We start from the raw sequence: 22,423 nt of genomic DNA, 5'->3' as shown, positions 1-22,423 counted from the left end.
ATCCCTTTCTTAATAAGGAAAACAGTGGAAGAGATTTTAGTGCCGATCCTGCCAAAAATCTAGAGAGGGCTGCGAGTCGGTCATTCAGTTGCTGAACCTCTTTTAAGCAAGTCGGGCTCTTCATTTCCAGGATAGCTTTACACTTATCGGGATTTGCTTCAATCCCTCTCTGTGTTAGCATGAATCCTAGGAATTTTCTGGCCTCCACCGCGAAGGTACACTTTGCGGGATTTAGCCTCATCCCGTGTAGCCTTATGGTGTCGAAGACTTACGAGAGGTCTGATAAGAGGTCGACTTCTTCCTTGGTTTTTACTAGCATGTCGTCGACGTAGACTTCCATTAAGCTCCCAAGGTGAGGGGCGAACACCTTATTCATCAGCCTTTGGTATGTGGCCCATACATTTTTTAATCCAAATGGCATGACCATGTAGCAAAAATTAGCTCTGGGCGTGATGAATGATGTTTTCTCCTGGTCTAGCTCATACATCGGGATTTGGTTATATCCCGAGTAGGCATCCATGAACGACAAGTATTGATATCCCGAGCTAGAGTCTACTAGGGTATCAATACTCGAGAGTGGATAAGGGTCTTTGGGACATGCTTTATTTAAGTCGGTGTAGTCAACACACATCCTCCAATTGCCGTTTTGCTTCTTGACTAGAACTACATTTGCTAGCCATGTTGGATATTTAACTTCTCTAATGAAGCTGGCTTCTAGGAGTGCCTGAACTTGCTCTTCCACCACTAGGGCTCGTTCCGAGCCGAGCTTGCGCCTTTTCTGTTGTACAGGTCGGGATCCTGGATGTACCGAGAGCTTGTGGGACATGAGCTCGGGGTCTATCCCGGGCATGTCAGAAGCCTTTCAGGCGAAGAGGTCGGAATTGTTTCTTAGGAGCTTAGTCAACCCTTGCTTCAGGGTCTCCCCTAGGTTGGCTCCTATGCTGGTATTCTTCCCTTCCTCTTCGCCGACCTGTATTTCTTCAGTTTTTGTTCCTGGCTGTGGTCGTAGCTCTTCTTTGGCCCTCGCACCACTGAGCTCTATGGTGTGAACCTCTTTGTCTTTTCCCCTCAGGTTTAGGCTTTCATTGTAACACTTTCTTGCCAACTTCTGGTCTCCCCGCACTGTTACTATTCCCGCAGGTGTCGGAAATTTCATGCAAAGATGGGGGTAGACACCACCGCTCCGAGTCGATTCAAAGTAGTTCTGCCGATTACGGCATTGTATGCTGACCCTACGTCGATGACTATAAAGTCTATACTCAGAGTTTTGGATTTTTCCCCCTTTTCGAAGGTAGTGTGGAGGGGTATAAATCCTAGTGGTTTTATTGGCGTATCGCCTAGCCCGTACAAGGTGTCGGGGTAGGCTCTTAATTCCTTTTCATCCAGCCCCAGTTTGTCAAACGCGGGCTTGAAAAGGATATCCGCCGAGCTTCCTTGATCTACTAGGGTTCTATGTAGATGGGCATTAGCTAGGATCGTAGTTATTACTACTGGATCGTCGTGTCCAGGGATTACTCCTTACCCATCCTCTTTTGTAAATGAGATAGTGGGGAGGTCGGATGATTCATTTTCGACCTGGTATACTGGCTTGAGGTGTCTTTTGCGAACGGACTTGGTGAGTCCCCCTCCCGCGAATCCGCCTGAGATCATATGTATATGTCTCTCCGGAGTCTGCGGTGGTGCATCTCTTCTATCCGCATCGTCTCGCTTTCTCTTCCCATGATTGTCCGACCTTTCTATGAGATATCTGTCAAGTCGGCCTTCTCTGGTCAGCTTTTCTATCACATTTTTAAGGTCGTAACAGTCATTTGTCGAGTGACCATATATTTTATGGTACTCACAGTAGTCGCTGCGACTCCCCCCTTTTTTATTTTTAATGGGCCTGGGAGGTGGCAGCCTTTCAGTATTGCAAATTTCTTTGTATACGTCCACTATAGAAACCTTTAGAGGAGTATAAGAGTGATATTTCTTGGGCCTATCAGGACCGAGGTCTTCTTTTTTCTTGGGCTCCCTTTCTCTCTCTTTTATTGAGGGAAGGTGCCCAGGTCGCCAGCTCGACTCTCTCAGCCTGGCCTTTTCCTCCATGTTGATGTACTTTTCAGCTCTTTCTTGTACATCACTCAGGGAGGTGGGGTGCCTTTTTTATACGGACTGTGAGAAGGAACCTTCCCTAAGTCCATTTACTAGCCCCATAATGACTGCCTCGGTGGGCAGATCTTGAATCTCTAAGCATGCTTTGTTGAACCTTTCCATATAATCTCGTAGAGGTTCTCCGACCTCCTGCTTTATTCCCAGGAGGCTCGGTGCATGCTTTACTTTATCTTTCTGAATGGAGAACCTCATCAGAAACTTCCTCGAGAGGTCCTCGAAGCTGGTGACCGACCTTAGAGGGAGACTATCGAACCACTTCATCGCTGCTTTCGATAAGGTGGTCGGGAAAGCTTTGCAGCGCGTTGCATCAGAAGCATCAGCCAGATACATCCGACTTTTAAAGTTGCTTAGATGATGCTTTGGATCGGTGGTTCCGTCATAGAGGTCCATATCGGGGCTTTTAAAGTTTTTTGAAACTTTTGCCCTCATTATGTCCTCACTGAAAGGGTCCTCCCCTACCGGGGGCGACTCTTCTCGATCTTCACGGGAGTTCCGACCTCTGAGGGAGGATTCTAACTTTAAGAGTTTTTTCTCTAACTCTTTTCGTCGATCTATCTCCTCTCTTAGGTGCTTTTCTATCTCCCTTTGTCGCTCCCGTTCTTGTTCCAGCTGTTCCAAGCGACTTTGGTGGACATGGACTAGCCCCATTAGTTCAGTTGCGTGGGGTGGTCCATCTTTTTTTGACTCACGCCCCTCCGAGAAATTTGTCTTCGGATTTTTAAATCTGGAGGTTCCTTTCCTGTGTTGGTCATTGGTTTCCTGGTGAAGGGTCAGGTCTGCGTCGTGGTTTCCGGTATCTAGATTCTCTTGTTCGGAATCTGATGCCACATGACCGTCTTCCTGTGACATGTCCGCCTTTACTGGTTGATCTCTCGGGTCCCCAGCAACGGCGTCAATGTTACGAGGGGTAACCAGAGATTATTGGGTTGGATTCGTTTGGCTGGCCCAATCATTGGAATGAGGGAGTATCCAAGCGGATTGATGCTCCAAGGCCCCCGTCCGACTTCGGTATGAGAGAATGGGGGGTGGTACCTGCAAAGACACTCCGATGCCAAAGTCAGCAAAGGGAGCAAAACAGGTCTAGAGAGTATTGGGCTTAGTGATACCTGAGAAGTGTCAGTGTATTTATAGTGGTGAACCCATAACCACCGTTGGTGTAGTTCCGTTATTCATGGGGAATAACCGTCCCTTTATCTTAGGGAGGTTGAGATATGGCTCCAGGAAGTGGGTAGAGAGATTTTAGGGGCAGTTACTCATTTGAATGGGTGTTTATCTGCCAGCTAATCTTCGTCCCGACTTCTTTAGAGCTAGTCGTGGTAGGAACCGACTTCGTGAGGTGAAGGTTGGTATAGAGCGAGGCTTAATCCTTTGGATTGGGCCTTTCATTTGGACCTGGGCCTTATCATTGGGCCAGGGTATGAACAGATATCATGTAATTATGAAAAGAAAAATAAGTATGTTTATAATTATTGTTAAATAAAATATAATTAATTTAAAAATGAGTGAGTTTATAACTAAAATTAAAATAAATTAAATAGAAGTAAATTATTTGATGAAAGATATCTATATGTATTATAATTTAGGCTAAAGTATACTTTTTGTCCTTGAAATTTGGCAAAAATTTCAAAAATACTCCTACGTTTTATTTTGTTTTAATTTTGTCCCACAAGTTTTTTATTTTAATCAAATATACCCCTAGCTGCTAATTTTTTTAAAAAGTTAGGATCAATTCAACTACAATTTCATAATAACAACCTTCAACACAAGCAAATCGAACATAATTGTTACGTATTGTTATTGGATTAGTCTTAAATTTTTTGAAAATTTAGCTGTCGGGGGTATATTTGATGCAAATCGAAAACTTTTAAGACAAAATTGAAACAAAATAAAACTTGAGTATTTTTAAAATTTTTACCAAATTTTAAGGACAAAAAATATACCTTACCTTATAATTTATATATATATTAACAAAAGAGCATGACAGCAGATAGGGTATGTCTAAAACGAGCTCAACAATTATGTGTTTATTGAATGAGCCACATTTATATAGATTATTAGATTTTATTAGATAAAAATTAAAGGCTGATATAAAAGAAGAGCATTGGTGGACTCTAATAAATATAAAATATCTTAGTACATAAATAAATATTTTAAATGGCAATACTTTAATACACAATATTTTAAATAGCAACAAAATCTTTTATTCTTAAATAATTAAATATAAAATAATTAAAAATAAAATATATGAATATTTTTTATTTATTAAAATTAATTATTACACAAAAATTTTTTATAATATTAAAAAATTATATTAAAATAATATTTTAAATTGTAACATAAAAATATAAAATTATTAAAATTTTATTTTATATTATTTGATAAATAATTAGATTATTATATTCAAAATTTATTAACTAACTATTTTTATTAAAGATATTATTATATAATATAATTTTTCATAAAAATATTTTAAAAATATAATTTATTTAAAATATTATATATAATACATAAAAATATTAATTTTAGAGAAGAATCAAAGACAAAAAGAAGAGTAGGTTGTGAGATAGAAACTCTAAAAATTTTGGCCTCCATTACAATATGAAAATGACACAAAAGAAATAATCGAGAATAGTGATATTTTAGAGAAGGGAGAGAGAGATGTAATAACTAATAACTTTAATAACAAAAATAAATACAAAAATGGAAAAAACGTGTATGTGAAGAGTATATTACAAAATGCAAAAGAAGTATAACACTTTTTGGACATTAACTTGGTAAAAATAAAAAAGAAATAAAAAATAAAACATGTTAAATTTTAAATTTTGATTTAAATATTAAGTTATAATTCTAAATTATTGATATAAAAAATAATAAACATTAAAATATGTATAATTAAAATTTAATAAGAATTATACATAAAGAATGTTCAAGAAGGAATCACTAATTAAACACTAAACGTATATTAAATTGCTATATAAAAAGATAGATTAAAGTTAATGGCAGCATAAACACTTTTTTGGTAATAAACAAATAATTTATTTAACACGTATTTAGATATAAGTTAAAATTACTAGTAATAATTTTTTTTTTAAATATTTTACTTTAACAAATATATAATAAATGTATTAGAAGTTTAAACTTTGTGCATCTATTTTTATAAAGACTTTTTTAATTAGTAATTTCATCGTATGTCATGTTAATTAAACCCATAAACAATTAATAAGATAAACTTATTAAGGAAACATTATTGCACGTTTTAGATTGGTGTTTGATTTATAAAGTCATTAAATTTAAAGATAACAAACATGGAAAAATTAAAAATAAGTTTAGCTAATACGTGCATTAAAATTATATGATAAGTCTATTATTAATAAAAAAATTTTAAATATTGTTTTTAATGAAAACAAAAAAAAATATATTAAAAATTTTAAATTTTTTTATATATTTTAATAAAAATTTAATTTATAATTTTAACATTTATTCTTAGGATACAAATTAGTTAAATCTATTAAAAATATATAAAAACTCATTCAAATATATACTAATTGTGAATTAGGTGAACAAAGGTGTAAAACAGAAATTGAGGTTAATTAATATTATTCTATCATTTATTATACTGTAAAGTAATTATTAAAAAAAATTTAATTTACCTAATTTTTTAAAAATTTGATTTTTAGACATTATTGATATTAAATAATTTTATACATATATTTAATTAAATAATAAGATAACAAAAAAATTATTTTTTATATTAATACATTAATGATTTAAATTTAAAATTTAAGATATATAATCATCTAAAAAATTAAATATATTTGTAAACTATTATGTAAAATTTTCTTACATCCAAATTAAACTCTAAAGAAAAAGAAAAAGATAGAAAATTTATTTTACAAATAGTCCCTTTATATATTGTACTTGTGAGTTGTGTCTGCCACGGTTTTAGAATCCTCTTCACTGTTTCTCTGAGGCCACCGCTAACTACTTTGAATCATCGCCGAAACAACCATGCTCTCTGTAACACTTCACTATCAGAATATCATGCTTCCGCCTACGTCACTTTGATAACAAGAAGCATTATGACGAATTCATATATCTAATAATAAAATAGGAGTCTTTGACTTGAAACCGTGTCGTTGTTTTCTTTGGAAAAAAACTGAAAAAAAAAATACTTTACCTTGAAAACAAACAAGCATATGCATATATATAAAACTTCCTACATAAGTAGCTTATAAGAATAATATACATACAAAACGTATAACTTCTATCCCTCTTACAAGATAAAGTATTTTTTTCGATTTTTTTCAAAGAAAACAGCGACCAAATTTCGAGTCAAAGGATCCTATTTTATTATTAGATATATGAAGCCGTCGTAATGCTTCTTTCTATCATAGTGACACAGCCAGAAGCGTGACATTCTAATAGTGAGGGTGTTATACTCTCCATTGCACAGTTGCATCACGTGATCAGGAATTAGTTGATGGAGAACGGTGAAAAGTTGCATAAGCTGGATGGAAGTAATAGCCATGCACTGCTCTAGCAAGCTCGTAAAGAATATGCATGGTTGCATTCCAGGTATTTGATATTTGAAACTTGAAAAATCTCAGGAGTTTTTGCTACATTGTGTGAATATTTGTAATTGATGTTTTAGAAAGTGTTCGGATTTGTTGAGATTGAGAGCAAGCAACTTAATCATTTTGAATTCAGAAGATGTTCTCGCGATGGAAAAAGAGTTAATACATAATAATGATTAATGAGTAATCATGCTAATAATGCAGATCCAATGATGTTTCTCTGCTAAGTAGTTTTGCTTCAAACCATTCTAGCCCATCCGACGAGAACACAAAACTTAAGATTGCAATCGTTGGTTTTGAAAACTTTGGTCATTTCCTTGCAAAAACTATAGTTAGTCAAGGTCATGAGGTTTTTGGCGTATTCTAGATTAGACTACTCTGATGTGGCTCGGGAGTTGGGGGTTTCATATTTCAGTGACGCAGATGATCTTTGTGAGCAGCATCTAGAAGTGATCTTACTCTGCACTTCCATCCTTTCGACGGTTAAAGTTCTTACCTTTCCAAAAGTTGAAGAGAAGTACATTGTTTGTTGATGTACTATCCATCAAAATAATTCCTAGAAATCTCTTCCTTCAACACTTGACTCCTGATTTTGTTGTTCTCTACACACATCCCATTTTGGGCCGGAAAGTGGAAAGAGTGGCTAGAAAAACCTTCCTCTTGTTTATGACAAAGTTAGAATTGAGAACGAAGAATCAAGAATATTGCGATGTTATTAGTTTCTCGACATTTTTGCTAGTGAAGGATGCCGGATCGTTAAAATGTCTTATGCTGAACATGATTGGCATGCAGCTGGATCCCAGTTTGCTACACACAAAAAATCGGGATTAGAGACAACTCCAATCAACACAAAGGGTTATGAAACTTTGTTGAGTTTGGTGAAAAATACCGTTGGAGATAGTTTTTATCTGTACTATGATTTATTCTTGTATAATTTAAATGCCAACGTACAACTAGAAAGATTCGACTTAGCTTTTGAATAATTTTAGAAGCAACTTTTCGCCGATTGCATAGTATTTACCGAAAGTAGCTATTTGAAAATGAAGAACAGATCCTCGCTTTGCCAGAGAGGTTTATGTTGCCAGAGAAATCTGAAGACAGTGATGCGTCATCACCTCTTTCAAAAATTGTAGACACCAAATGAATTATTGCCAAATATTTCCATCTCATTGGTAAGCATTGCAGGCCCCAATTATTCTAATAGTAAGTTTAAATAAATCTGTTAATTCTAAAATTTTAGATTCAATATTCTCAGAGTTTGGCTGCTCTGTCCCATTGAAATTAAAAGAAAAATGTTATAATTCTCAATATATTTTAACTCTCCTATATTTCTTAGTTTTCATTCCATGTCTAGCTTGCTGCGTCGATAACAGTAGAGCTGTATAATCATGTATTTAGGTGCCAATGCAGTTATTGGCATTAAATGTAGACTTAAGAGTTCTGAATTTTAAGTGAGATAAAGCGCAGTTCAGTGGACAAGCATCCCGTCTTAACGCAGGATCCGGAATAGAGCCGCACCCAAAGGATATAATGTATGCAGGCTAACCTAATAATTAAATTAGTGGCTGTTTTCACGGCTTTAACCCATGATCTTGGGTTCACACGGAGAGAACTCAATCGTTGTTCCATAGCTCCCCTTTTGAATCTAAAGTGAGAAACTCATTGAAATGAAAATTGTGGATACTTTGGATAAAAGTTAGATGTCTGTAAGAATTGAGTGACTTAAAATGTAAATATTCACTTGGTATAACGTGAAAGCAAGAAATGATAATGAAAACTGCTGTGAAGTGTGATCATAGACAATGCTGAAGGGTGGCAAAAAAATCTGCACCCACAGATACTCGCTGGGATTACTTGCGACGAGGAGGTTAACGGGGACTTGCAAACCTTCTACGAGGTCGGAGACCCACCCGCGCGAATAAATGGAGACGGGGGCAGGTAATGAGGTACTCGCCCCACGAAGACCCGCGAAATCCCCATGAAAAATAATTTACTTAAATCTTCTTATTTATATAAGTTTTGTAAGTAACTTTAATTTATTTTATTTTAATTTATTATGTTAAATTTGTAATTGAATTGTGTGATTTGATATATTTGGTTGAATTATATAAGATTTTATTATAGTTGTGTTTATTATCATTTAAAAAATTTAAAATTTAATAATATCCAATTATTCATAGATACATGCGGGTATCCGCCTCTCCCGCAGAGAGAAATAAACAGGGACCCGTGGCGGGAACGAAGAGCGAGGGAGGGGGTCTCACGCCCATGAAGACCATTGCCATCCCTAATGCTGATACAGTGATACTAAGTTCCCTTCATATCCTAGTTTATAGTCTATAGTCTATAGTCTATTTTAGTTGAACTTATTCTACCATTGGTTGTATTATATATATGTAGTGTTCATTTGATCCCATATAATTCTATGTAGTTTTCTTGACTTTTTTTTGCTTCATAACCTTGATTAAGCACTTGATGCCCCTAAAAGATTTTGCCCAAGAAAAATTAAACTTGTCATTATCAAGCTATTGATGAAACTGGTGTATGTATAATTAGTCTGTACTCTAAAAAAATTTAGCAGAGACATGGTGGCCACACCTTGACTTAAATGGAAGGTGAAAGAGCCAATGTAGAAGTCATTGTCATCGAGTCTTTTTTATAGTGTCTCTAAAGATGCCCCATTAAGGTGATTAGCAACAAGTTCTTCAATGTGTATCAGAGGATGATAAATGTTCCAAATCATAGTCTTAGTGGCGTAAACTAAGTATTGATTTTCAATTTATAATAAGTAAAATAATAATAAGATGGGTATCTCTTCCAGCTTGTACATGTTTCTTGTCATCTTTGAAATGAATCTGAATGGTGATTATGTCTTCGGTAACATATGTTCTTTCGGAACTCAGAAGTTTGTAATTTAGGCAGCTATGGGTCAGTAGTCCTTCTCAGTTTTATTTTCATTATTATGCTTCCTATAACACTAGTACCTTTCACATATTTATAGATAGAAAGTTTTGTGTACTTAATCAAATAGTTGTCTCCATTAAGAGTAGTATTATAGTATATGATTCATTGATTTCTTCCTTTAATTATTTCACCTTGTTTAGTTCCTGATTGTACTACCTCTTAGTGATCACTTTACTACTATTAGGGCTGAAACAAATTTTAAACCAAAGAATCACTTTACTACTATTAGTTGCATCATGTGGTCAGGAATTAGTTGATGGAGAACGGTGAAAGGTTGCAGCAGCTGGATGGAAGTAACAACCATGCACTGCTCCGGCGAACTCGTAATGGATCTACATTGCTGCATTCCAAGTATTTGATATTTGGAACTTGAAAAAAGTCTCAGGAATTTTCGCTACATTGTGTGAATATTTGTGATTAATGTTTTAGAGAGTGTTTGTGTTTGTTGAGATTGAGAGCATGGAACTTAATTATTTTGAATTCGGAAGATGTTCTTGTGATGGGAAAAGGGTTAATACATAATAATGATGAATGAGTAATGATGCTAATAATGCAGATCCAATGATATTGCTTTACTAAGTAGTTTCGCTTCAAACAATTTTAGCCCGTTTGATGAGAACACAAAGCTCAAGAATCGTTGGTTTTGGAAACTTTGGTCAGTTCCTTGCGAAAATTATAGTTAGTCAAGGTCATGAGGTTTTGGCATATTCTAGATAAGACTACTCTGATGTGGCTCGGGAGTTGGGGGTTTCGTGTTTCAACGACACAGATGATCTTTGTGAGCAACATCCAGAAGTGATCTTACTCTGCACTTCCATCCTTTCGACGGTTAAAGTTCTTAAATAATTACTTTTCCAAAAGTTGAAGAGAAGTACATTATTTGTTAATGTACTATCCGTCAAAGAATTCCCAAGAAACCTCTTCTTTCAACACTTGCCTCCTGATTTTGATGTTCTCTGCACACATCCCATGTTTGGGCCAGAGAGTGGAAAGAATGGCTGGAAAAAACTTCCTCTTATTTATGACAAAGTTAGAATTAGAAACAAAGAATAAAGAATATTGCGATGTTGTCAGTTTTTCGACATTTTTGCTAGTGAAGGGTGCAAGATGGTTGAAATGTCTTGTGCTAAACATGATTGGCATGCAGCTGGATCCCAGTTTGTTACACACATAACAGGAAGATTTTTAGAAAAACTGGGATTAGAGACAACATCAATCAACACAAAGGGTTATGAAACTTTATTTAGTTTGGTGGAAAATACCGTGGGGGGATATTTTTGATCTGTAACATGGTTTATTCTTGTATAATTAAATGCTAGAGAACAACTAGAAAGATTCTATTTGGCTTTTGAATCATTGAAGAAGCAACCTTTTAACCGATTGCATAGTATCTACTGAAAGCAGCTATTTGAAAATGAAGAACAGGTCCTTGCTTGGTCAGAGAGGTCTATGTTGCCAGAGAAATTTGAAGAACAGATCCTGCTTGAGCTCCTCCCCTCCGATTTTGGCATCCTTTGCACTCACCCGATGTTCGGACCTGAGTTCGCATTTGAAGGATTGACCGGCCTCCCATTCGTCTTCAAGAAAGTTCATATCATCGACGAGGAGCACCATGTTTCTCGCAATGAGAAGTTCCTCAATGCGTTTACAAGAGAAGATTACAGGATGGTGGAGATGAGTTGCGATGATCATGACTATTACGCTGTCGGCTCACAGTTCATTATGCATACCGGTGGAAGGATTCTTGAAGGGTTGATGCCAGAGTCGACGACGATTAATACGAACTCCCTTGCCCTCCATCACACAGCCACCGTTTGAACTTCGAAGCCACTGTCCTGAACTCTGTCGCAACCTCTTGTCTCGTTGCGCAGCCACTGTCCTGCTGATGCCAGCTCCCTGAACTCCGTCGCAACCTCTTGAGCCTTAACAAAAACCAAACGACGTTGTCCAGATCAATTTTCCGAAATTCGGCCACGACTAACCATGCTCTCAACCCTTTGGCGAAACAACCATACTCTCAATTGCAACCCTCAACCCTTCAACCCCCTCCAATCACTCTCTAGATTAAATTGTCCGCCGTATCTTCAACCGTCACTATCTCCTTCTATCCACATTCTCACTTTGGCCAGTTCCTTGCCGCCACATTAGTCTGCCAAGGCCACACCGACCTCGCCCACTCCTGCTCCGACCACTCCACCACAGCCAGAAATCTTGGCGTATTGTTCGTCCAAAACCCCAAAAGTGATCATCCTCTGCTCCTCCATAATCTCAATGAAGCGTGTGCTAAAAAAATTCTTGAGTTTTTAGTTTTCGAAATCAGTTGTTAAAGTTTTTTTGGAAAGTAAAATGGGTGGGTGAATGGAAGTGTCATTCCAAAACATTGTAATAGGTTATAATTTTTTTTAGCTTTATCACGTTGTAGGCATTTCAAATTAAGAGATTCTAATGTTTCAAGTTCTTTCCACAATTATATTTGATTTGATCTAATTTTATAAATTTATTATATTAATAGTCAATTAAGACTCTTAGATATGTGTTGGCGTATCATTTAATGTGTCATATTAACAAATTTTGACACTATCAACAAATAAAGTAACAAAATGACTAACTTGACTAATTTAAAACTTTTTAAAAGAGGAATTTGATTAAATTTTGGCGTATCATTTCATTCTTTTTAAAATCTTGTTGTTTCCTATTACATTTATGATCTTTGTGTATCGAGCATTAACGATATATTTTATAATCATTTTTATTTGGATTTACATTAGTAATGAATATATATGGATAATTTCAGTTTCTCATTCATAATGAAAAATTCGTATATATTAATTTAATTCGATTAAGGATGGATATTATGCTATTTATACATAATTTTATTTGATTATGATGCACATTATACTATATATACGTGATGTATTTTTTAATTTCAGTACTGAGGCACGAATTATTCATTAATTTGAAATTAAAAGTAAGATTTATTATTCTCAATTAAATTTTTGTTATTTTATTAATATAATTATACAAATAACAAAATTTTATTATTTTTTTAATTACGGTGATATTATTTTTTTAAAACAAGACTGATTTTATTTTATATATTAATTATAATATAAATTTTGATTTTAAAATAGTTCACTCCTGATCAAAAATGATAATCCAAAATGAATCTATTGGAATTACTCTCAAAATCAAAGATCTTTTCGAGTGTTAAAAACTTAACAAGTTAACATGGTCTCTAAATTGTAAAAAGTGATTATGAATTTATTTCAAGACCAAAAAAAGAAAAATGCAAAGAACTTCTCAGAAAGGATGTTGATTTGGCGTAGAGGAGGCAATATATAAATCGGGAAGGACTGAAGGGTGTGTGGGGCTTAGACTGCTACCTAGTTCACCGCCACTGCCACCACCGCCACTACGGTCGTTCCTTGCTGTGGCCTTTACTCCTCCCAACTCAACTCAACTCAACTGCACCACAGCAACTCCATTTCTCTCCTCACCACTCCTCAGGTATGTATGTATGTAATGTTATTCTCAACTCTCATTTCCTCTTAATTCGATTCAAATCCAACACCTTACACCTTACTCAATTTGTTCTTCCCACTGCCATTATTTCAATCATAGGGTTCTGCTCTACGCATAACGCTTAGAACTTAGAAGGTCGAAACCCTAAACCCTATTTTACCTTTGGAATTGTTTTCACCCTACTTTGGCCGCATAAGTTTTTAATTCGAATACTGAGTTGTTTGGTTTGTTAGTACTAATGAACGTTTTCGTCAGTGATTTTTTTATATTTTTTATGTTTTTAGAAAAACAAAATCAAATTAAGGTTCACAATTTTAACCAAGTAAACCCTAATAACTCTGGACAATCTGCTTAGTTTCCGATTTCTATGGAAGAAGCTAGAACATTCTAAATTGTAAAATTAATTTGTGCCGAACCGATGTTTTGTTGCAAATAATGGGGATCCGATACATTTTGTCTTTTAATTTCTGATCAGGGATTTGTGCTGTGATTTGTTTCAGTTTGGTTTGCTCTTCTCCGTTTTTATTTCCTCTTTTAAGATTTTCTAATGATTGATTTTTCATTCATACTGCTGCTGGGTTTGCATGACATTAATATTCTAGCTTTCTTTACTCTTATATATTAATTCTTCATGTTCAACTTTTAATGCTAGAAACCTTAATATTTTAACTGTAAGTCTACAAGTTTCTCTTGTCTGTGGTATGCATTTTACTCATAATGAAGTAGACTTATGTCTGTGTTTTTGTTATCTTTTGAGAGCCTGTAATTATATGAGAAATGTTATTTGACCAACACTTTTTTCTTGCATTTGAACCAACTCTAACCAACTCTTCACTTTTATCCACTAAAGTGTTGGTCCCCTAGCATCTAAATATGTACATTTCTAACACAATGTGGTTTGGTTGCATGTTTCGATTCTGATAGGAACCGAGATCTAGCAGGAAATAGGGGATTTTATTGATGAATTAGGGATTGTGAGGGATTGTAAATCACAATCCCCTTATTGACATATACTGTTGGGTCTAACCAACTCGAGAGAATTTTCCTCTCCTGGACTAACAAGCTGAACAGAATTTTCTAACTGACTAAAAACTAACTCCTAGTATTTATAGACAGCAGCTAGTCCTGCTAAACTAGCTTAAAAGGAACCTGTTTCTTTTAGATTCCTATCATATGCCTGTATGGTTTTCAACATTGATAGCTTTTTCAATGTAAGTTCTATTGTATCTTATCTGCGTTCTTATTTTGTAAATAGTAAGTGCTGATTTACTACCAGTGTTATTGTGCAACTTTTATTTTGCTTGAGATACTATTTGGTAGTTGATATAACTGGTACCTCTGTCTTGTTGTTTATGATTGTCTTCTTCAAAAGCCCCTAATTGCTAGTAGTATGTAATTGTTAGCTTGGATGTCTAATGTGCTAACTAATTGTTTTATTAGGTGCTTCATTATCTTGGAAGATCTGCCTTTACTGTTGCAATATTCACATAAATGAAATAGGCAATTACCTGCAGAATGCGCCAGTTTTATATCAGTTTTATTTTAGGAGAAGAGTTTCTAGCCTTGTAGCTGAACATTAGAATTTGATGCAAGTTTCCCTTCTTTCAATGGGGGGTCATTGCATGGATCATATATTGTACTAGTGTCCTGTCAGAAACTATGTTCGTAGACTAATTACTTAAATCCAAAACTCAATTGTTCCACCTATAGTTTCTCTGGCTGCCTTACACATCTTACTGCTTTCTATCCTTCATCTGAGCTGCACCTCGTCTTGGGGTTTCTTTAGACTTTCTTCACATATGACCAAACCACCTATGATAAAGCCTTATCATATTTTCCACAATGGGCACTACTCCAATTGTCTATCTAATACATTTATTCCCAAGTTCTAACCATGTTGTGTATATTGTATAGGGTGTTTATTCATCAAATACAATATTCGCATTTTTTCCCACATTGAGTTGGTTTTGATGTTGCCATTTTGCAGTCCAACATTCAGTTTCACACATCATTGTAGCCATGGCATAAATTTTTTCTCGAGCTTAAATAGAAAAGTTTCCTTCACAGGTGATAGGATCTAGCAGAAATTAGGGAATTTTATTGATGAACTAGGGATTGTAAATCACAATCCCTTGTTGAAGTACACTGTTGGATCTAACCAACTCTGGAGAGAGTTCCCTATCCTGAAGGAACAGCAAAACAGATTTTTCTAACTAACTAGAACTAACTAACTCCTAGTATTTATAGGAAGCAGTTAAGCCTAGAACTACTGCTCCTAACCTGCTAAACTAGCTTAAAAGAGCTAATCAGCAGCCAACCAGCAACAATTTTGAATTAAGTAATGAAAATTCGGCTTGTCTACTCCTTACCTCTCCTCCTATAAACCAATCCAAACCTGTTCTTATCATTACTCCCCCCTAGACAACCACCTTGTCCTCAAGGTGGAACTTTGGAAAAGAGCGTTGCAGCACGGCAGCCTCCTCCCAGCTATCCTCGCATGATGGAAGACCTTGCCGACGAACCAAGTACTCTAAAGGAGCTATCCCCCGCTGACCTAGATGCCAAATGCCCTCAGGCTGCACCATTAATTCGCCATCCTCTGCCATCACTGATGGTAAAACCTGCGGTTGCTGTGATGCCGGGATAGCCTCCTTCAACTTTCTTACGTGGAAGACTAGGTGGAGCTTGCACCCGTCCAGCAGCGCCAATCAATATGCCACTAGGCCCACCCTCTCAAGTACTTTGAAAGGCCCATAGAAGCGAGGGCTCAGTTTCCATTCATCCTCCGAGCCAAGGAACGCATTCGGTAAGGTTGTAGATTGAGGTACACCCAGTCTCCTATCCCAACTTCCACCTCCCTTTGCTTCTTATCCGCCGTTTGCTTCATTCTGTGCTGAGCTTGAGCCAAATGCTGCTTTAACTCAGCTAGAACTGCATCCCTGGTGGCTATTAGTGCAGCAACTTCCTCAACCTGTGACGGGTATGTCTCTCCTGGAAACAAAATTGGGGGAGGCACCCCGTACAACAACAACAACAACAACAAAGCCTTGTCCCACTAGGTGGGGTCGGCTACATAAATCAAACGACGGCATTGTGCTCTGTCATGTATCATGTTTACAGAGAGACCATTTACATGTAGATCTCGTTTGACCATCTCATGGATGGTCTTCTTGTGTTAAACCAATATTTTGCCCATTCCAACCACCTCTTCGGATATCTACCCACAAAGCACCTCAAGTAAGTTTCGAGGTACCTATTCACCACCTTTGTCTGCCCATCCATCTATCGGTGAAATGTGGTGCTGTATTTCAGCTTTGTGCCTGCCGCCTGGAATAATTCGGACCAAAATCTGCTCATGAAAACTCTTATCTTGGTAGGAAACAATGGATTTCGGAAATTCATGAAGCTTCACCACCTCCGTAATGAAAACTGCAGCTGCTACTTTGGCTAAGAAAGGGTGTGATAACGGTATAAAGTGGGCATATTTGCTCAGCTGGTTGACCACCACAAAAATGGTGTCCATGTCCTTTGCCTTGGGCAAGCCGACCACAAAATCCATCGTGATATGTTCCCATGTTCTCTTCGGAATGGGCAAGGGCTGCAGCAGTCCCGCTGGCTTAAGCGCGATGTACTTGCTTTGTTGGCAAATGGAGCAAGCGGCCACATAATCCTTCACCCGTCGTTGCATCCCCTTCCAATAGACCACTGCCACCAGCCTCTTGTACGTTTGAAAGTACCCCGAATGGCCCCCCATCCCGATGTTGTGATGCTCGGCAATAGGGAGGGTATGTGAGCTGAATTCGCTGGTAACACTACTCTTCCTTGATAGAACAGCGTCCCTTTCCTTAAGGAGTAACCACGGAAATCCTCAGACCCCTTCTATAAGGCAACCACCATTTTCTGCGGCTCCGAATCGTTCTTTATCTCAGCGTCTATACTGTCCCAAAGATTTATGTGCATTACCGAGACAGCCTTGGCTATCATTTGCTGCGAAAGAGCATCCGTTGCCTTATTTTCCATCCCTGGCCGATACTGGATGTCGAAGTCCAAGCCCAACAACTTTGTTGTCCACTTGAGGTGGGACGGATCCATCAATCGCTGCTCGGTGAGAAACTTCAAACTCCGCTGGTCCGTAAGCACCGTGAATGACTTCCCAACAAGTAATGTCACCATTTCTGGACAGAAAGCACCATCACTATCAATTCCCTCTTGTAAGCTGATTTTTGACGCACTCTTGGTGACAATGCTCGACTTAGAAATGCAATTGGGCGCCCCTATTGAGACAGCACAGCCCCCCACTGTTCACTTGAGGCATCGGTCTCTATGACAAACTCTTGTGTAAAATCCGGGACAACCAATGTGGGAAGGGCGGCCATGAGGGATTTTAGTTGTTCAAAGGCTGCCATCGCTCTAGCCTCTAGCGTTCCATTCAAAAGCATTCTTTCTTGTTAAATTTGTCAATGGTTTGACAATGGTGCCATACCCTTGCACAAACCGCCGATAGTACCCGGTGAGGCCCAAAAAATCCCTCAAGGCGTGTACATCCTTTAGGGACTGGCCAAGCAAGCATGGCTGCTGTTTTGCCAGGGTTTGCAGCCACCCCTTCAGCCGAGACTATGTGGCCCAAATACTCTATTAAATCCACCGCAAAAGTACACTTCTTGGCATTTAACACAAGCTGATTGGTGATGAGAATACAAAATACTTGCTGCAAGTGATTGGCACGACTCTCAACGTCCCGGCTGTAGATTAAGATGTCATCGAAGAAGACTAACACGAACTTCCAAAGTAGCATGTTAAGGATGTCATTCATCAATGCTTGAAACGAACTTTGCGCATTGGTTAGGCCAAAGGGCATTAGCAAGAACTTGTAGTGTCCCTCATGCGTCCGGAAGGTAGTTTTGTGAATGTCCTCATCGCACATCCTAATTTAATGATACCCGAACTTCAAATCAAGCTTGGAAAAAATCACCGCTCCAGCCCCAATTCTGCTGCAATTTTCGATGCTACAAAGTTATCCGAGGCCCCACAATCCACCATCACCCTCACTTGACACCCCTTCACCTCAGCCCATGCCTTGAATGACCTATGGTGGCGATTGGAGCATGTAAAGTTTGAGCTCCAGCTGCTCTATTGTGTCCGGAACAGCCTCGTGCTCCAACCAGTTCCCTTCCTCAGCCTCTGGTTCCATGATCAGTAGCTTGAACTCCTTGTTCTTGCATACATGCTCCGCTGAATACGGTTCGTCACAAAAGAAACACTCACCCCTCGCCTGTTTAGCTTTGTAGTCTTCATTGCTAAGGTGGCGCACTCCCCTCCGTTTTGCCGGTTCCGCCACGGATTCCCCACCCTTACTTGCTGGTCCTGACGCTGCTGCTGCTAGTGCTGTTTTGGTCGTTAAGACGCTCCGAGTCATTGGTTTGCCCTTGCTGCGGCCAGGAGCTGCTCGCAGTGCCATGGTACGGTTCTCAACCTTCTGCGCCAACACCATCAATTCATCCAGCGTTTGAAACGGGAACAACTTGCACTCCTCACAAAACTCAAGTTTCAGCCCGTTCAAGAACAGACCGATCAAGAAATTCGGATCGATCCTGCCCAAGGGACCTATGTACATCTCAAATTGATTGCGGTAATCCCTTACCGAAGTCAGCTGTTTCAACTTCAACAAAGATTGATACGGACTTATCAGCACCTCCGGTTGGAATCGATGCACTAATGCGTCCTTAAGGAAAGGCCATTGCTGTAATGGCGCTGTTGTCTCCCACCCCGTTGCCACGTGACCGTGCGGCCTTCCATCGCAAATGCCGCCACGGACAGCCACTCCTCCTCCGGGACTGCTCTAAGCAAGAAAAATTGCTCAATCCGGTTGATCCATACCATTGCATCATCGCCGCGGAAAATCGGAAGTTCCAGCTTCTGCCATTGTTCGCGCGCTTTGAAGCTCTGATTCCCCTGCGATCCAGAACTGTGCGAGTGCAGCGATCCGCCTGTGGACTGTAATCGTGCCGCTCTGCACTGCGGTTCTCACTCGCTTCAACACACGCATCCAATCAATGAAGCGCCTCTTGCATCGCTCTGAACATTTCTTCCATGCGAGACTCCATTGAATCAAATTGTGCTTCCATTCTTTTCGATCTCGACCGCACCATTCACCTCCAGGATCCAAGAGCTCTGAATACCAGTTGATAGGATCTAGCAGAAATTAGGGGATTTTAGTGATGAACTAGGGATTGTAAATCACAATCCCTAATTGAAGTATACTATTAGATCTAACCAACTCTGGAGAGAGTTCCCTCTCCTGAACTAACAGCAAAATAGATTTTTCTAACTAACTAGAACTAACTAACCCCAAGTATTTATAAGTAGTAGTTAAGCCTAGAACTACTGCTCCTAACCTGCTAAACTAGCTTAAAAGAGCCAACCAGCAGCCAACCAGCAACAATTATGAATTAAGTAATGAAAATTCAGCTTATCTACTCCTTATCTCCTCCTATAAACCAGTCCAAACCTGTTCCTATCATAACCACTTCATTTACTCATCTTGAATCATGCAGTTTATGCGTGCCTCTACTTTTTTGTCATTTTGTATGATGGACCAAGATGATCAGATTGTATATATTTTTAATGTTGTGGAATATACGCATGCATCTCATTTTTGGTAAATTTGAGGAGCAAGTGTGCTCGTGTGTGACCTTAATATGTTGTTTCCTTTTATTTTGTTATTTATAGGTTGATGTGTCTTCAATATGCTCTTTTCTCTTTTGTTTAATGTTCATGTAATGATTGGTGAATATGTTATTCACGTATATGTTATTTTATTTTTCACTTTTGCTTTATCTTGACATTGATTTGTTATTCTTTTTCATTCATTTTTGAGGGTATTGATGGTGGGCTAGGGGTCTGGATAGGTTATTGTTTTATGAACCTACACTGGCTAATGGCTATGCAACTGTGTTATTCAGCTTCTGACTCTAGTGTTTTTGAGATCTTTCTGCTCTCTTTCTCCTGATTCTATTTAATTGTTGGACACTGCAGTGTGTATAGAAATTGAAGTTGAATTTGAATTCTAAGCAACAGTCAATATGCAAGGCTTCCCTTCTGAAGGTGAAAATGCTTTGTCAGTTGTTGGTCCAAAGCCAATGGAATGGTCTACTGTTCCATACAGTGGTCCTCAAGTTCCTGGACCAAATGGAAAGAAGCGGACATCAAGTTTGGAATCGCCAATCATGTTGCTGACAGGTCACCAGAGTGCTATCTATACCATGAAGTTCAATCCATCAGGATCAGTCATTGCGTCTGGATCTCACGACAGAGAGATTTTCCTCTGGAATACGTATGGGGAATGCAAGAACTTTATGGTTCTAAAGGGTCACAAAAATGCAGTTTTAGACCTTCATTGGACTACAGATGGAACTCAGATAGTTTCTGCCAGCCCTGATAAAACTCTGAGGGCTTGGGATGTGGAAACAGGAAAACAAATTAAAAAGATGGTAGAGCATCTTTCATATGTCAATTCATGTTGTCCTTCGCGGAGGGGTCCGCCTCTTGTTGTCAGCGGATCAGACGATGGAACTGCTAAACTATGGGATATGCGTCAAAGGGGTTCCATCCAAACATTCCCAGATAAATACCAGATTACAGCTGTTAGCTTCTCCGATGCATCAGATAAGATCTATACCGGTGGTATTGATAATGATGTCAAGGTATGGGATTTGCGTAAGGGTGAAGTTATCATGACACTTCAAGGTCATCAAGATATGATTACTGGCATGCAGTTGAGTCCTGATGGTTCTTACCTTCTAACTAATGGCATGGATTGCAAGCTCTGCATTTGGGATATGCGCCCATACGCCCCCCAAAATCGCTGTGTAAAGGTGTTGGAAGGGCACCAACACAACTTTGAAAAGAACTTGTTGAAGTGCAATTGGTCATCCGATGGAAGCAAGGTCACAGCAGGGAGTTCGGATCGAATGGTTTATATATGGGATACCACGTCGCGACGCATCTTATATAAGCTTCCTGGGCACAATGGATCTGTTAATGAGTGTGTGTTTCACCCCAACGAACCTATTATTGGATCTTGCAGTAGCGACAAGCAGATCTATCTTGGAGAGATATGATGCAAATGTTTGGAAACTGGCCGAAATTAGATGAATATGTTGTTCTTTTTGGCAACTGCTTTTAGGGAATAGTGAATTTTAGAAAAGCTTAGTCTGCTGTTGTTCCTGGTGGAACAATTCAGTGTCTGTATAATATTCAGGCAAAACATTGTCTCATTTGTTGCTTCTTAATATAACTTGGAATTTTTGACATTGATGCTTGGGAAGAAAATGGCTCCAACGATTTAGGCAGCCTTTTGGCTTGATGCCTATTTGACAAAAGGTGTGTTATGTGTCTGTATAAAGTGTGGAACTCTGCGTTGATTCTCACTCTGATTACCACTTGACGGAGTTTGAACCTAATCTAAGTTGAGATCATGTCTTATGCAACGATAGATAAGGTATGGAAGTTTGCATCTTATTTGTATGCACCACATTTTTTTTTCACTTGCCTATGTGCTTGTTTGGTAGTTTTTATGAGAAAGATTTGAGAAGTTTGGAATGAATGTTATACATTTGAAAATTCAGAAAACCTTGCACTGCATAATTTTAAAACATTCAGTGCTTCAACTGTTGTTCTCGTTGTTTATATATGAACTAGATGAAGGAAAAAAAGAAAATGTATTGATTAACGTTGGGTCGTTTGAAGTTTTCTTCTATATGTAGTATATTCCACTTATAGGAATAAGACTTTATTGCTTTATTTATAAAAATAAATAAATAGTAACGAAAGAAAGAAAGAGGGTAAAGAGCATGAAGACATAAACTATACCTTTTAGGCGTGTTTATAACGTAGGACCGCAGGAATAGTTTGCAAGACTTGACAATAAATAGTATTATAGTAGTAGTATGAAGGCTGAAGCGACCAAAATAATTTGTAAGAGTTGTGGATGGCAATTTAGATCGACCCGAGCTGACTCACCTCGACCCGTTTCAAACGGGACAGCTATTTTTAACCATTGACGGGGTATGGGGTGGGTTTGGATAAGACTTGTTTATTTCTGTTTGGATATAGGGCGGATGAGTAATGATTGTCCCGTACTCCCGTCTCATTACCCGTCTTGTCCCGCCCGGCCCGGCCGCCCGGTATGTATATATGTACATGTTTCTGAA

At 38.1% G+C, this 22,423-nt stretch overlaps 1 protein-coding gene and 1 pseudogene across 2 annotated transcripts; both read left to right on the top strand.

The window, feature by feature from the left end:
- Nucleotides 1-9,945: 9,945 nt before the first annotated feature.
- Nucleotides 9,946-11,507, top strand: LOC112757438 (arogenate dehydrogenase 2, chloroplastic-like; annotated as a pseudogene).
- Nucleotides 11,508-12,818: 1,311 nt separating this feature from the next.
- On the top strand, nt 12,819-21,757 carry LOC112754793 (uncharacterized). Of its 2 annotated transcripts, none has more exons than XM_025802569.2 (2): nt 12,819-13,196; nt 20,247-21,757. In XM_025802569.2, exon 2 carries the CDS (start codon nt 20,294-20,296, stop codon nt 21,329-21,331), a length of 1,038 nt encoding a protein of 345 aa, XP_025658354.1. In that variant the 5' UTR covers nt 12,819-13,196; nt 20,247-20,293; the 3' UTR covers nt 21,332-21,757. The 2 variants fall into 2 exon arrangements, with proteins under 2 accessions (XP_025658354.1, XP_072077134.1); XM_072221033.1 differs by having other exon boundaries at nt 12,819-13,204.
- The last annotated feature ends 666 nt before the right edge of the window (nt 21,758-22,423 follow it).

This window comes from Arachis hypogaea, chromosome 16, assembly GCF_003086295.3.
Source record: "Arachis hypogaea cultivar Tifrunner chromosome 16, arahy.Tifrunner.gnm2.J5K5, whole genome shotgun sequence".
Classification (NCBI taxonomy): Eukaryota; Viridiplantae; Streptophyta; class Magnoliopsida; order Fabales; family Fabaceae; genus Arachis; species Arachis hypogaea.
This window is presented reverse-complemented; position numbering and strand designations above follow the sequence as displayed.

What these genes read in the sequence shown, in the direction of transcription:
- LOC112754793 (XM_025802569.2), top strand. Translation starts at nt 20,294, where the DNA reads ATGCAAGGCTTCCCTTCTGAAGGTGAAAATGCTTTGTCAGTTGTTGGT.